General features: G+C 34.3%; 2 protein-coding genes across 5 annotated transcripts; one reads left to right on the top strand and one right to left on the bottom strand.

Moving 5' to 3' along the window:
- Positions 1 to 124: 124 nt before the first annotated feature.
- Positions 125 to 5,104, bottom strand: LOC107030588 (UBX domain-containing protein 1-like). Of its 2 annotated transcripts, none has more exons than XM_015231853.2 (6): positions 4,904 to 5,104; positions 1,591 to 1,728; positions 1,161 to 1,247; positions 1,000 to 1,071; positions 788 to 907; positions 125 to 492 (listed from the first exon to the last, which is right to left on the bottom strand). In XM_015231853.2, the coding sequence occupies exons 1-6, from the start codon at positions 5,075 to 5,077 to the stop codon at positions 331 to 333; spliced, it is 753 nt and encodes a 250-aa protein (XP_015087339.1). In that variant the 5' UTR covers positions 5,078 to 5,104; the 3' UTR covers positions 125 to 330. The 2 variants fall into 2 exon arrangements, with proteins under 2 accessions (XP_015087339.1, XP_027775364.1); XM_027919563.1 differs by lacking the exon at positions 4,904 to 5,104 and adding an exon at positions 3,470 to 3,663.
- Positions 5,105 to 6,878: 1,774 nt separating this feature from the next.
- Positions 6,879 to 13,732, top strand: LOC107029205 (UV radiation resistance-associated gene protein). Of its 3 annotated transcripts, none has more exons than XM_015230568.2 (6): positions 6,879 to 7,454; positions 8,022 to 8,250; positions 9,625 to 9,805; positions 10,874 to 11,016; positions 11,570 to 11,797; positions 13,488 to 13,732. In XM_015230568.2, exons 1-6 carry the CDS (start codon positions 7,399 to 7,401, stop codon positions 13,608 to 13,610), a joined length of 960 nt encoding a protein of 319 aa, XP_015086054.1. In that variant the 5' UTR covers positions 6,879 to 7,398; the 3' UTR covers positions 13,611 to 13,732. The 3 variants fall into 3 exon arrangements, with proteins under 3 accessions (XP_015086054.1, XP_015086052.1, XP_015086053.1); XM_015230566.2 differs by having other exon boundaries at positions 6,880 to 7,454; positions 8,044 to 8,250; XM_015230567.2 differs by having other exon boundaries at positions 7,265 to 7,454; positions 8,010 to 8,250.
- Positions 13,733 to 15,212: the final 1,480 nt, after the last annotated feature.

Below are 15,212 nucleotides of genomic sequence, written 5' to 3'. Positions count from 1 at the left end.
ATAAAGATATATTGAGTAAAAATATATGTTCAATAAGCACGACTCGCAAAAGTCTATTGATTAGAAACACTATGTGCTCAATAGGCAGGCATGACTAGTAAAATCTATAAATTAAAAACAGGTATTTAACAAGTACGACTCATAAATCTCATAACATGTTTAAGACTCTTCAATACATGTATCAACGATCAAATTACATCACATAAAAGTAAAACAAGATTATATGTTGATAACAAAATGTCAAAACACAAAATAATTGTTTTCCACAAGAGCATATGTTTTCCAACTCCTTGATTTGCTAAACAAACAACACCACATTTAACTTCTATATTATGCATTTCCAATGGCATTGTTGAGCACATTTGCAGCAGAATAAAGCACATCAAAGTCCACATTTTCTCTCTGCATGTACAAGTGTTCACCCCCTGTAGTTCTTTCGAATCCACAGACCTCAAGGAACTCGATACCTCCTCGTAGGTGGCCAACCCTCGCCTGTTATCAAAATGTCAAAACAGAATTAACGAGCACGTTTTGAAATGTATATCAAACTCTTTATCTATAGAAAATGTTCGAGTTGAAGCATTGGATGGTAAAAACTTGCCCTACACATGTGTGAAAACATCTTGAACCAAGTAAACCCCAATTACAGACGAATTTGAGTACTAACGAGGTATAAAATGGATAATCTTTCCTCACGACTGAATTTTAAAGGTTAGAAAGAAACACAACATAGAATTGAATAAACAACAAAAACAAGGGACAATCGTTTTGTAATTCATATTCTCACCTGGAATGCAGTATTGCTGATTCTAATTTTGCGGTATTTCTCCTCATCAGGATTCGTAGCAATATTCCTAACAAACATACGCAATGAGTTGAAAGCTTGCATGACTTTGGCCGCGTCATCCTAGTGAAAATTGACAAAGACTCAGTTTAAAACAAAAAAGAATGAAAGGACAATTCTTCTTAATTCTGGAACTAAAACGACTCAAATATTACCATGGAATTCTGCTGGATAGTCCGCAAGCACTCAGCCATCTGCTCGACCTTTGCAGCTAGAGGCAATGAACTCTACAAAATTAATTAAAAAACAACGTGAGTACGGACAAGCATGTACAAATTGGAGCAAAACCATATCGACAGATTTCAACAGGAATTACCTGTCCTTCCTGTAAAACAGGTCTCGAAGGCAAACCAAGCTGCTGCTGCTGCTGCTGCTGCCTTCTTGCTGCCTCTGAAGTATCAGCCTGTGAAGTAAAATGTTTTTGTTATTACTTCAGAAAAGACAAAACGAGAATTATACTTTATCAGATGAAACTCGATTGCTTTGGATGAGGTGCAACGTGATCGTTAACACATTGGCCAAGTTGATCATAAAAAGCATGAATGTTCATCAATACATTGATCCGAATCAAGAAAAAATCAGATAACGTGAGCCACATTAGACCTTACATCGTCGTAGATGTACCAAATCTAAACATTTTCCAGAACCAGATACTATAATATACTAACTTGAGGTAGTTGCAAGAAATCACACACTTCAAAATCTTAGCAAAATCAAATTCTTTAGGACACGTTAGGATTTCTTACCTCGTCCAAACGATCAATAGCTACTCTCAGCATCTGACGAATGTTAGCTCTGTTTCTTCTTGCTGCCTCTTCCGCCACCTCTGCTGTCCTATCATAAAATTCAGTATGCCCAGACTTTCTCGAATGTATAACGCTCTCCTTCAAATAATCAAAATCCAAAAGTTCCAATGAGCCGCATGAAAACGCTATACCACCAATTGAACATAATGCCATAATTTAAATATTGGAACTCTCATCAAAACTAAGGGTTAGTTCAATAAGCAGACAAACTATTTATAAATATTACAATACACGGATTATACTGCACCATTAACGGTGGATTATTTAGTGGATTTGTATTTTTACTATCAAAGGATCACGACAAAATATTACAGATAACCTAACAAATTATCCTAAACAGCAATACTCATTATATATAAAACCATAATCGAAGTATAAAAAAAATCATTTGTAACAATCGAACTTGACAAGCAACTACAAGAGTAATATTATGACGTATAATACGGCTAATAGTATAGGAGAATAAGCGAGAAAATATCTAACTAACCTCCTACCCTAATTTGTGTCCTCGAACAAATTACTAATGTAGAAGTCAATACCAAAAATAATCTTGTAAACTACATCGCCTAAAGCAATATTAACAGTTGAATAGCTTAGCTCCCATTGAATTACAATCTAGTAGAGTTCAATTACAATTATAATACCAAATTTGACGTATCAAGGCTAGTAATTCCAGCAATAACAACACTACATCAACACAAAATCGCAATGAAATCTGTACAAAATACACCCATGTTTCTTTTTTGTGTTAAATAATCGTGAAGCCCGAGCCAGTTTTGTATACACCTAGATATCACTTCCCAACATCTATAGTTACACAAACCACAAGTAATTTCACAAAATACCTATCACCTCCTACTGACACCAACATGTACGAGCACCTAGACTAATTCTATGAGATACCTGTCACCGCCCACCAACAACAGTTATGCACACTGTACACCATGACTAACCTAATTCCACAGGATACCTATCACCTCCCAACACCAGCACACCACGACTACCTCGACAAGATACCTGTCACCTCCCAACACCAGCACACCACGACTACCTCGACAAGATACCTGTCACCTCCTACCATCATCACAACATAACTAATTCCACGAGATACCTAATTCCACAGGATACCTATCACCTCCCACCACCCAGCACACCACTACTAACTCCACGAGATACCTAATTCCACATGCTACCTATCACATCCCACCACCAGCACACCACAACTACTTCCACAAGATACTTTTTTTTGTTTCCCACACAGTGTCCGAAGCCCACTAAATCCGGATCGCGCTCCCAATAGAGTGGCGCTCCCAACAAAATTTTCCCCATACCTAGGACCAACACAGCACAACTAATTCCACAAGATATCTTTTTTTTTTTCACCCAGTTTCCGGAGCCCTAAATCCGGATCGCGCTCACCAGAGCCCATTCCTGGGTTTCACTCCCAACAGGATTTTCTCCACACCCAGGACCAACACAGCACAACTAATTCTAAAAGATACCTTTTTTTTGTTTCCCACCCAGTTTGCAGAGCCCTAAATCCGGATCGCACTCACCAGAGCCCATTCCTGGATGTCGCTCCGAACAGAATTTTCTCCATAACTATGGCTCGAATCACCTCTCACCACAACCAACATGTATACAAACCTAAACTACTATTCCACACGATACCTATCACCTCCAACAACATGTATACAAACCTAAACTACTATTCCACGAGATACCTATCACCTCCCACAACTAACCCAACATATACGTGCACCACAACTAATTTCACAAAAATCAACTCATAATAATAATAAAAAAATTTATAACTTACTGTTTTACAAACGCATTGTTTGCCACAAACTTTGCAAAGAAGGTACACAAACTCTTCATTAGACTCACGAAAATTAGTATGCCAATTCTCTTTAGCATGCTCTTCAGCTTTTTCTGCCGATTTAAGCAGAGTTCCGCAATCGCCGCACTGCAATAATAACTTTTCCACCATATTGTTGTTCACTTTTTTTTTCCTTCGATTTATGTATATATAATTGAATTTTTTTTATTATTTATAATTGGAGTTGAATTAGGATTAAAGCTAAATTTAGTTTTGAAATCAATTAAAAGAAATTTAGAGTAGTTTTTATAACATATTGTTTACTAATTTAGCTTGACAACTATTTTATTTTGATTAATCTATTGATTTATTTAACTATGAATAATTACTTCACTCGATATAAATTAAGCTTCGAATATTGTATAGTATGTTTTAAAAAAAAAATTACCTTGTAGAAAGTTATAATTCATTATTTATTAAAAAGTAAGATGTTTTTAGTAGCTTATTATTCTTATATATAAACTTAATTTGAGATTAACGATTTTAAAATAAGTTAGATATCCAAATAAATATATATAATTATAGATGTAATATTTTTATCCTAACTTCGAAGTTTTTCAGACATTTGTATATGGTCAAGCATAATTTATTTTCTAATATTTTTGCTTAAACTGAATTTTTAGGACATTTTTTAAAAGTGGTACAATATTATCTATTTTGACATATAGAAGGGTTAAGTAATATACTTGAATGAATGTTGAGTTATTTAATTACAGGATTACTGATCAGATTAATTTTGATTAATATAATTTTTTGTTTATTTTAGTGATGCATCATGTTATGTTCAAGAAAATCGTGATGAAATTCATATAAATACTACTTTTATTTTATTTTATTGGATTGAAAATGTTGGTGTACAGATCAATATATGTGCATCTTGATTAAATTGATAGGATATCTACCCCTTCCACCAGCAGTATATACCAGTTAACTTTATTTATCAAAATTAGGGCAAATAAGAAAAGATTAACAGTAAATATATTTTTTATTTTAATTTTTTAGATTGAAAATGTTGGTGTATAGATCAATTTATGTACATTTTGATTAAATTGATAGTATATCTACCCTTTCTACCAGCAATATATACGAGTGAACTTTATTAGGGCAAATAAGAAAAAATTATCAGTGAGTACACCTTTTATTTTATTTTTTTTGGATTTAAAATGTTGGTGTATAGATTAATTTATGTGCATCTTAATTAAATTGATTGGATATCTATTCCCTTCTACCAACAACATATATCAGTTAACTTAATTCATCAAAATTAGGGCAAACGAGAAAAAATTATCAGTAAATATACCTTACCCAATGCAGTTTATAAGGCTAAAAATAAAAAAATTCTAATTACAACTTAGAAAATAATTTTGAACTTACGGTTTCGCAGGAACATTTGTAACCGCAAGTGTAGCAAACAATAAAGCGAATGGCTTCTTGGGACTCGTAGTAGTTGGTGTGACAAAACTCCTGTGCGTGTTGCTGAGCTTCTGCAGCAGATCCAAGCAGAGTTCCGCAATCGCCACACTGCAATAAAATATTTGTCGCCGCCATCTCACTTGCCGTTTTTACTTCTGTAAAGAGTTTATTTTATAAATTTGTATGAAGCTTCTGTTTTTATAGGTAGGTTTTTCAGAAGCCATTTAACCATTTTATTTATTAATTTGTGCGAATAATAAATTCAAATTTCTTCAAGTACATCGGGATTGTCAACTCATTAAATATTGTTGACTTATTTAGCGTAGCAAATAAATATTGTTGACTTATTTAGCTTATCAATTATTTTAATTTGATTCGCCGATCAACATTTTTATTTTACAAAATTATTTTTATTCAAAGAGAAATTAAGCTTTAACAGACTCTTATATTATATGCTAAAACAATCTAATCTAATAGTTTCATATTATAATATTAAAAATTACAAATAAACATATAATTTATGCATAACATACCTATAAATTATAATCATGTATAGTTACGCAGATTGATTAGAAAATATTTCATACATAAATATACCAAGTGATGAATTACTAAATTTCTGATATTCAAGCTAGGTAACTAAGAAAGTTTCTAAATTTTTATTATTACACTAAAAAGGTATAGTTAATCTTAAGTTATTCTCACACACACTCGCACGGGCAGGCGCACTTACACGCACCACGCACGGGCGTACTCACACACACCACGCACGCACGTACGCGTAAGCGTGTGCACATACACGCATACACTCACGTGCACACTCACATGCACGCAAACACACATTATATATATATATATTTAAATTAAAATAAATAAATATTCCACATTCAACTTTTGTAAGGACTTAAGATGCGAACAATTTTAGACTTAACTTTAATACTTAAGGATATTTCATAGTTAATCAAAATCAAAATATATTGTTATCAAATTCTAATTTGGTCAAGTATTCCTAAATGTGCAAGATGTTCTGATGCAGGGGCGGACCCATAGAGGGTCAAGTGGGTTCATAGGAATCCACTTTGTTAAAAATGACACTGTATATATATGTATATTTGATTAATTTTTAAAATTTTATATGTATATATTAACTTTGACCCCACTAATACAAGTAATACCCTTGATCCAGTGGTGAAGAGGGCTTAATTTTCCTAGCTTGCTTGAGTTCAAGTCCTAACCCCCACATTTTAATTTTATTTTTTTCAATTCGTGAAAATTCTGGGTCCATCATTATTCTGATATTACAATAAGATCTTAAATTTAAGCTCGTATATAGAATAAAAGATAAATTCAAGACAAAATATTCAAATACTTGTTTTTGGGCTATGTAAACAAGAGTATACATCTATATTATGTATCCATGTTTTTAGTACTACATGAACTTGTGGCTTGTGAAGAGCATGTAATGACCTTAACATTGTCAAGAAAAGCTTTAAAATTATTTATCGATAGTATAAAGTTACGTCACGTATATATACATGTAAAATTATTCAATTACTTGCATTGTTACCATAGTCTGGGAGCAACTAGAGACATTCTTTTTATAAGACATTCATATGAAAAACGCAGCAACAACAACTCATTACACTCTCGAATGTATATTTAAAAAAGATAACCATATCATGAATTCAGTAAGATTTGTTCACACGCACTAAGCACAATATGCCTATAATCATACAATATATAATGCCTCCGAGGTTAGATCTCTTATCTAAATAAATAAATAAAAAAAGATAAATTTGATCTAAACAAGTGAAAGACAGACATATTTAAACTATTTCTAATTGGCTCGGAATATTTTCGTCGATTAACCATGTAAATAATAATAAAATATATTTTCATAATTTTAGCTGAAAAATAGAAAAAAGAAAGAAAAAAAAAAGTCAAAAAAGAGATTTTCACAAAAAGGAAATTCCCAACCCTTTACCATTTTTCTTGTTCAAAGCAAAATCTCATCACGTTTACAGAAAATTGATCAAAGAAAGTGAAAATCAAACACAAAAATCCCAAAAATTTCTTCAATTTCATAGTTTTTTCTCCAAAACCCATCTTCCCCTTTTCAAATCTACTTGATTCTCAAACCCTAATTCATAAATTCTCCTTAAATTTTGCATATTGAGTTTCAAAAATGGTGTTTTTGGAACCTTAATTTTCAAGATTTGGAGGAGGACCATGATGAGAAGTATATGGTGGTGGGAGAAAAACCATGATTTCCTACTACCCATTTTGAGTTATTGTAAGATTCAATCAAAATCGACTGGTTTAGTTGTGAATGGAATCGAAGAAAGTAGCTTCATCTGGGGAAATTCAGAATAAAAAAGAGAAAAACTTGAAGATCATACAGTGGGAAGATTATGAACAGGAATTAGTTCGTTTGTGTAGTCTTACATCTGCTCTTAATGAAGCTAAGGAGAAGAAAGAATTGGTTCAGCAGAAACTGCAGTCATTTATACAGGTAAAGTTTTGAGCTTTCTTCTTTTTAATAGTCTTGGTTAGTAGAATTTCACTTTTGTTTTACGTTGTTTTGTTTGCTTCTGAAGTGCATTGTATCTGTTTCCCTGTTTATAACCAGTAGTAATAGGAGTTTTGTTAAGTGGTACTTGTTGCTGGTGGTAGGTGATAGGTATCCAGTGGAACTAAGCGAGGTGCATGAAGCTGGCCCGATAACCAGGGTCATTAAAAAAAGTAGCACTTTGTTACTCGTTATTTACTGTGCTTTAGTTATGCCATTAGTGGTTCTTCTTGTTTAATCTTAATAAGTGGTACAACTTGTTTCTCTTTGTCTATGGCCTCAATATTGGGTTGGTAAATTCCTTAAGTGAAATGAAGAGTAAAAGAATGAGTAAATTCTCATACTTTTAGGGCGTAGTCTCATCTCCCGTTCTGTCTAACCATTTTGTGCGAGTAAATCCAGAGAAATCAAAGTAATATGGTGCTCTTTTAATGCTTTTGATTTCTATGTTCTCATAGTATCTCTCCTTTCCTTTTAATTTGGGCTTTAATGAATTAGCCCGCTTGTTAGCGGGTGGCGATATGGTTCTCAGGTAGAAGCAGAGTCACTAAGTCGTTTGAATGAGCTTGATGAGATGAAAGAAAAACTGGATTCTAGAAAATTAGTGATGGGAAACATGTCAATGCATTCTAAAGTTGTCAAAGAGAAAGTCAAGAAGCAAGAGGAGCAACTTAGTAATGACATCAGGTCACTTTTGGTTGCAGGGACTTCTCTTTCTGCAGCTAGCAAGCGCTTGCAGGTATCTTAGCATTTAAAATCTGTTTGTTCCCCCCTCTATATATGCATATATCTATGTCACCTTCTATACATGTGTTCCATCTCAAAGGACTGTTTACAGACCCGCCTGCGTTATTTTCAACCCATAATGAGATTGAAAACTTTAGATGCATGAAAGTGGTATATGTTTAAAGTTTGATAAAATCTTAACATACTGAGGCAATTAGCATGAGGAGCACCTACCAATTTATTCTTGTCAGTTGATAAAGCCCGTCTTCTGAGTGGCTTGCATTCTAGATACTTAAAATGTTTTGCTCAACTGGTTGTCTATCAAATTCCTAATGTGCTTCTTTAAGCACTTTTTAGCCGGATGCTTCTATTGGTTTTGTGAAATGACTTTTTTTTTTTTTGGTTTTGAGAAAGGTAACACCGTAACACATATATTATAAGCAGGGAACTACACAAAAGGTGTATTCAAGTAATTACCAGTAGTAGTCAAAACTGCAAACCCTACTGCCTATATAGTCATAAGCATTCTAGAACACAAGTAATGTCCTCAACGTCTAAAGGATATTCATGCTTCCACCAAAAATAGAAGAGCTAAACAGTTCATCCTTAGTTTCTGGAAAGTACAGGATTTATCTTGAAAATAGCTCTGGTTCCTCTCCCTCCAAATAGTCCACCATATGCGTGACTGATTACCCTCTCTGTTCCAACAAGCTAAGACTTCATGTATGTTCCTTGGCATGGTCCACCTGATACCCCTTGGATTGATGAGAATCTGCCAAAGTTTACTTTACAGCGTTGAGAAAAGATGATTAATTGTCTCAGCCTCAACTCCACAAAAAAAGCATCTGGAGCACAACTGAAGCCCTGTTTTCATTAGATTATCTTGAGTCAGAGTAGCCTGTTTATCCACCAACCATGTGAAGCATGCTACCTTAAATGGGATTTTCACTTTCCATATCATCTTCAAGGCCAGCTTCCAGGCTGTTTGTGAGCTAAGTAAGCAGTGATTGTTGGTGAAATAGGATTATCCGTGAAAAATGAATTATATTTTCTCTAATGTCGAAAGTAATTAGTTGGCCTCGTCTCTGATGTTGCTCTATTCGCCGTTAATAGAGTTTTCTCAATTATTTTTCTTCTGATGTATCACTCCTCCTTTGAGTACTTCACGGGGCAGTTGGTCATCTGGACTGCTGCAAGTTTCTGCCTGTGCCTATGTTTTACTCCTGTGAACGGCGCTGTCCTGACAACTGTCGGTTTTGTTATGCTTTATTGCACATACTTTTATCTTTCGAAGTTTCTTGTTAAGCTAAAAGTTTTGCACTGTTCTCTGTTTTCCATCTGGTTTTTGAGACTTCATATAATGAAAAATCTCATTTTCTCCATACAGGATGAAAGTAGGTCCCTAGCTGGAGAAAGGGGTTATGGGCAACTCAGAACCTTGCAGAGAGTATTCAGAACGAGACAACAGTATATGGTGTCTCAAGTTCACATGCTTTATCCTGTGAGGGTTGCAATTGGACAGGCACCTGAGCAAGAACTTGAATTTTTCAACAATAGTTCCAGCTCAGGTAATGGATCTTATGATGACTTGTTTCGTCAATATTTTCACGCGTGTGGTCTTGCATGGAAATTTTGAAAAAGGTTTGATTTCATGCAGAGTTTATCAAAAGAATTAGCTACTATTTGATACTACATTGCCACACCTTTCACTTGTAAGAAATAGGACTGCAGGTGTGATCGAGAAACACTTCTTGGAGATGAAGGTGTAAGAGCTTGGTCTGCTTCTTTTAGTCTCAAGCTTTAAGATCATTCTGACATGGCCATTACTAGAGCGAATTTGAATGCCTAACGTATGGATTGCTAGGCAAAGTCCTCTGGTTTCCTCTTGCCTGGTACCTGGTAGACTTGGTTTTGTTGCTATATTAGTTGGACCAAGAGTCTCCTTGATTTTTGCATTTAATGCATTGTGCCAAGTAAAATTGAAGACACACGCTAGTGCTCCAAGAAGAATCTAGTCGTTTCTCCTGAGAATCTCCTTATTAGTGCGGATCATTCTTCTTAGCTTTTATTCATGCATTTATTATAAATAGAAATTTGAGTCAAGTTACAGTAGGGATTAAAATAACTAATGGAGGAAATTGAGAGGAAAACCTTTTCTGGTGAATGTGTTATGTATAAACATGAAAAATACCTGTTATAACTGTGGACTACTGTTATAATAGGCCTATTTATGAATTCAATCCTTCAAAGATGTGGGTAGCGGTGCATAATAGGCCTTAAACAATCCTTAATTTGTGTCATTGGATGGCATTCATTCTAGTTTCACGTCCTAAAAGAAAGCTTGCTTTGTCCTATCGAATGTAGCAGTCAATTTTCTTACTATGTCGTCTTTGAAATAAATACCTGAAGTTTTGTTTCATTTGGTTTCTTAGTATGGTTATGTTTGAGGATTCTATAGCTGATGATACCGATTAGCTGATGGTTAAGAGTCTGGAACTTCTGTTGCCTTCCTGCCTAATATACCGATTATTTTGGTAGTAATAGTTTTTGTAGTTTAGATCATGAAATCATCTGTTAAAAATGTGAAGAAACAAAGAGTAGACAAGCCTATCTCAGTTTTCTTTTTGCCTTTTCAGGTGACTCTGCTGGGTCAAAACCTTTAGATCACGGATCCTTGACCATTGCGGGTCTACATTTAACCGTGTTCACTAAGATGAGTTTCTTTACTGATAAGAAGGAGGTTCAGAGGTCTGCAACTGCTCTGGGATATGTTGCACATGTGTGTTCGTTCTCTTTGCTTCAGACTCTTTGTTTAAATTGTATTTTTCCCATTTTGGCTGTTTTTAATCAATGTAATATTTCACTTCTTATTATTAGATGACTTGTAGAATTTAAGTTCTCCACTTTTGCAGTTCCAAATTTCTACATAACAAAAAAGATTGTGAAAACATGTGCAGACAGATATCCACAGACAACTTAATGAAGTGTCAAATTCAGTTTTAATTTTTTTATCATGAAGTGTCAAAGTCGGTTTTTGTCTTAAAACAATTGGGAAGTCAAGGCAGACATCCAATCTTGAGAGTTCGCTAATAAGCCAGGAACTTATCCTGTGGTAGTTCATCAGCATATGTCTTCTCTGTGTGCGTATTCATTTGCATTGAAGTCATTCTATTACTTTTTGTGGAATACACCAATGATAATTGTATTGATAAAAAAAGGGAAATTACCAGTGATGTGTTGTTTCCTTTATGTCATTCTTCTGTTGATCTTTTGCTGTAATCTATCATTAATCTGCTAGTGTATATTAATCTAGCTTATCTACCTTCATGCAGGTGGTCACACTTATTGCATCTTATTTACAAGTTCCTCTTCGTTATCCCTTGAGGTTTGGAGGATCTCGATCATATATCCGTGATTATGCTCCTTCAGTAGAGCCATCATCATCTGATTTAACATCTAGTTCCGCAGTTTCCACAAATTCACGGCCCGTGGAATTTCCTCTATTTTTAGAAGGCCAAGACTCAACAAGAGCGGCGTATGCTGTTTTCTTGCTGAATAAGGTCTGCTTCTTTATCTTACCTCTGCATATCCAGCTAGGGTCTTGTAAGAGTTTATGAGAAAACATGCTCCATGTACAATCTATTCAGACAACTTTATGATACAACATGTTCAATGGAATTGGATCTCTGATACCACTTGCATTTTTAAAAATCTAGATATCTGTTTTTAGAATGTCCATCTAAATATTAATCTTGGTACATTTGAGGAAATTGCCTTGAAGTTTAAGAAGTGGGTTTGAAGATAGTTTATTCCTTTCCAATTATTACTGACCAGTTTGATTCGAAGAGGTAGGGAAGCATTGACGCATAGTATGTTATCCACCGCCAAGGAGACCTTTTTTTTGTGATTCCATGATACAAATGAAGCATTGGGTTGTAGTATGTTATCCACCACAAGGGAAAGACTAAGTTATGTGATCCTTCCAAGTTAGCTTTGTTTTCCTGTTATAGCGAGAAATAACAAGTTATAAAGAAACTTAGAAAGACAGCCGGGGGCACTCCTCAGTACATTGGTTTTCATATTGTAACCTTTTAATATTTAAAATCTTTTGCAAAATTTACTCTGTTCTTTCCTTTAGTTTTATCCATTTATCCACTTGCCCAGGACAAAAGTTTCTTGTAGATGCTTGAAATTGTCTATGAGATTTTTCAGCCACTCATACTTAATGCCCTTGTAGGTTAATCTCGACTGTTGATACCTCCTTTCTTCTTGATAAATGCTACTAACCTCTCATGTACACTTTCTTCATAGTAAATATTGTTATGTCGTCATTTATTTGCTTATGTTATTAAGGGGTCAGAATTAAAAGATAATCTAGGGATAGAATTTTAGTGTCTTATTTGGTCGCCAAGTTTGGGATAACTTATCCCACCATTTATACCGAGGATAACTTATCCCAGGATTGTTAATCTCATGATAATTAATCTTGGATAACTTTTTCCCAACCAAACGACCCCTTAACATTCTTGTCCTCTTTAGCCATGAGAGAGGGTGATAGATCATATGACTATGTAGCCTTAGTTCATAGTTCTTGACGTATAGGTGATTACCAAGCATTACATGCTACGACTTAAAAAACTTGATTGTTAATGTTACCTCCATCTGAGGGTTTTTACTAGCTTTCAATTGACACTTCTTCGTTCTCATCATGTTTATTTTTTCGTCCACCTCTTCCTCTGCTTGTTTCAAAAGTGACTACTAGCCTACCATTCCTACAGTTTGTTCTTGTCAGCTTTCACGTATGTGTTTCCTCTTCCTACAACTCACGACGTACCCTGCTTCCAATGCCCTCCAACTGAATTTGCTCATTTTGCCAAGTTGGAGTTGAGTTACCCTCGACGGGTGTATAGGCTGTGATACTTGTAGTAGTGGGGGGTAGAACTCAAAGTAGACATTACGAGAAGTGTCTTTCCAATTGACACTTCTCGTAATGTCTATATTTTCTATCAAGGAGGGTGTGCACCCTCCAAGTTGAAAAGCCGAACCACTTGACTGACCCCCCTCATACTAAAGACATTGACATCTTTGTCCTTTCAGCCATGATTATCGATTATGTTTAGCATTTGATTATCGATTTAATTCTTCTCTCCTCCCCCTCCCCTGAGTTATTTTTCTTTCGTTTTGGCATTTCCATCGAAACCAAGTTCGAAACAATCTAACTTTTTCTTCTTCTTCTTCTTCTGTGTGCAGGATATAGAACAACTTCTTAATTATATTGGAGGCAGAAGTATAGGGCCAAGACATGTACTAGCTAATTTGAAAGAGCTTCTTAGAATAATACTTTCTCCAGAGTATATAGACACATCATTATGAGATTTATGTAAATGTAGATCATTGTTATTTTTATACAGGTGCTAAATTTTCACTTAAAGCACCTTGCATTAACATACACTTTTGTCTATTTATTTCATTGAATCTTTAATTATTTTTTTTTATGGCTTTGTTTGTTATAACATTTGGTATCTAATTTCCAAGTTCCTAATTTATATTGCATCGATCGCGATCATAATATAATTCCGATACAAGAGAATTAAAATATCTCAAATTAACGATTCGATAGGAAGCCATAAGAATATTTCAATAATTCTCTCTCTTTTAGGGAAGGGTAGAATGACTAAAATAATTATATTAAATTAAATCATTGTCGAAAACAAATAAAGTGAAAATTAAGTTAATCTGTTTCCTTCTAAAACTCTACTTTAAAAATATAAAATATAGAAGTATTCTTTATTTGAGTTGTTAGTATATACGTGGTGGAACATATTTATTTTTTGGACATAAACCTTAACAAAGTCGTTATAATGGCAAAAAATAAATTGGACTTTGATGAAGTTACTTGCATTGTTCCAACAGATATCCTATATCTCATCCTTATCAAGGTACCTATCGTTAAATCTTTGTTACGTTTCAAATCTGTTTGCAAGCCGTGGAATGTTATGATCTCTGATAATGAATTCAAGAGAACTCATCACGATGAATCCAAAGCATTGAGACGTGAGAAATTATTGTTACTCAAACATAGTACTAATGAATTTGGGTTTCGAGAGTTAGAAACTTCACAACTAGATATAATTGCAAAAGAAATTTTTCTTCCAAGAAAATTTCGAAAAGCTAAAGTATTGTGTTCGTGTGATGGTTTGTTTCTTCTAAAAAACCCTATGGCATACAAAACTTATATTTTGTGGAATCCGTCTACTAGAGAATATAAACCTCTTGCATGTCCTTATTTTAACTATAAAGACAAAGTTCCGAATGCTTGTGGGATCTTTTATGATTCTAGTGTCGATGATTACAGGATTATATTGATTTATAAGTCGAGTTATGGTATGTATTCTTTGAAGAATGATCGTTGGACGAAGAAAATAAGTTCAATTAGTTACAATGTACTAAATGGTTGTTCCTTGAATGAGGGAATTAGTATTGGAGGTCGTGTATATTGGATCTACACATACACCAACAATATTGGAGAAAGTAATTCCGGGATTATCTATTTTGACGGGAAGTCAGATGAACTAAAGGGGCTTTCACGCCTAGATTTTGTAAAGGATAATGAATTTTTTGGTTTAACGACTATTTTGAACGATTGTCTTGGTTTATATGGTGGCAATGCCCATAGTCTAGAATTGGAAATATGGATTATGGAACAAGATGGATGGAAATTGTTAACGAAAGTATGCAATTTGCCCACTATTTGCAAAACATTTATAAACGATACAACCCTATTGTGTTGCACGAAAAATGGTGAATTTATCTTTCAAGAATATATAGCTTCACGACTCTTTATATATGATCCTAGACAACAATTGCTTACGGAATCTCCAATATCAACTATTAGGAACCTTCGCGTTATTTCAACATGTTTGGATAGTTTATATTTTCCGAGTCTCAAAATCGGGAAGACGAGAAAGAGAAAGA

The sequence above is a fragment of the Solanum pennellii genome, chromosome 9 (assembly GCF_001406875.1).
Source record: "Solanum pennellii chromosome 9, SPENNV200".
NCBI classification, from domain to species: Eukaryota; Viridiplantae; Streptophyta; class Magnoliopsida; order Solanales; family Solanaceae; genus Solanum; species Solanum pennellii.
Note: the sequence above shows the minus strand (reverse complement) of the source record. Positions and strands in the feature narration are given on the sequence as shown.

Excerpts from the sequence above, each read along its gene's own strand:
- LOC107030588 (XM_015231853.2), bottom strand. The coding sequence starts at position 5,077 with ATGGCGGCGACAAATATTTTATTGCAGTGTGGCGATTGCGGAACTCTG. Across the intron at positions 1,072-1,160 it reads CTGTTTTACAGGAAGGACAG|AGTTCATTGCCTCTAGCTGC; the intron begins GTAATTCCTGTT and ends TTAATTTTGTAG. Across the intron at positions 908-999 it reads CTATCCAGCAGAATTCCATG|GATGACGCGGCCAAAGTCAT; the intron begins GTAATATTTGAG and ends AATTTTCACTAG.
- LOC107029205 (XM_015230566.2), top strand. The coding sequence starts at position 7,272 with ATGGAATCGAAGAAAGTAGCTTCATCTGGGGAAATTCAGAATAAAAAA. Across the intron at positions 11,017-11,569 it reads CTCTGGGATATGTTGCACAT|GTGGTCACACTTATTGCATC; the intron begins GTGTGTTCGTTC and ends ACCTTCATGCAG. Across the intron at positions 11,798-13,487 it reads CTGTTTTCTTGCTGAATAAG|GATATAGAACAACTTCTTAA; the intron begins GTCTGCTTCTTT and ends TTCTGTGTGCAG.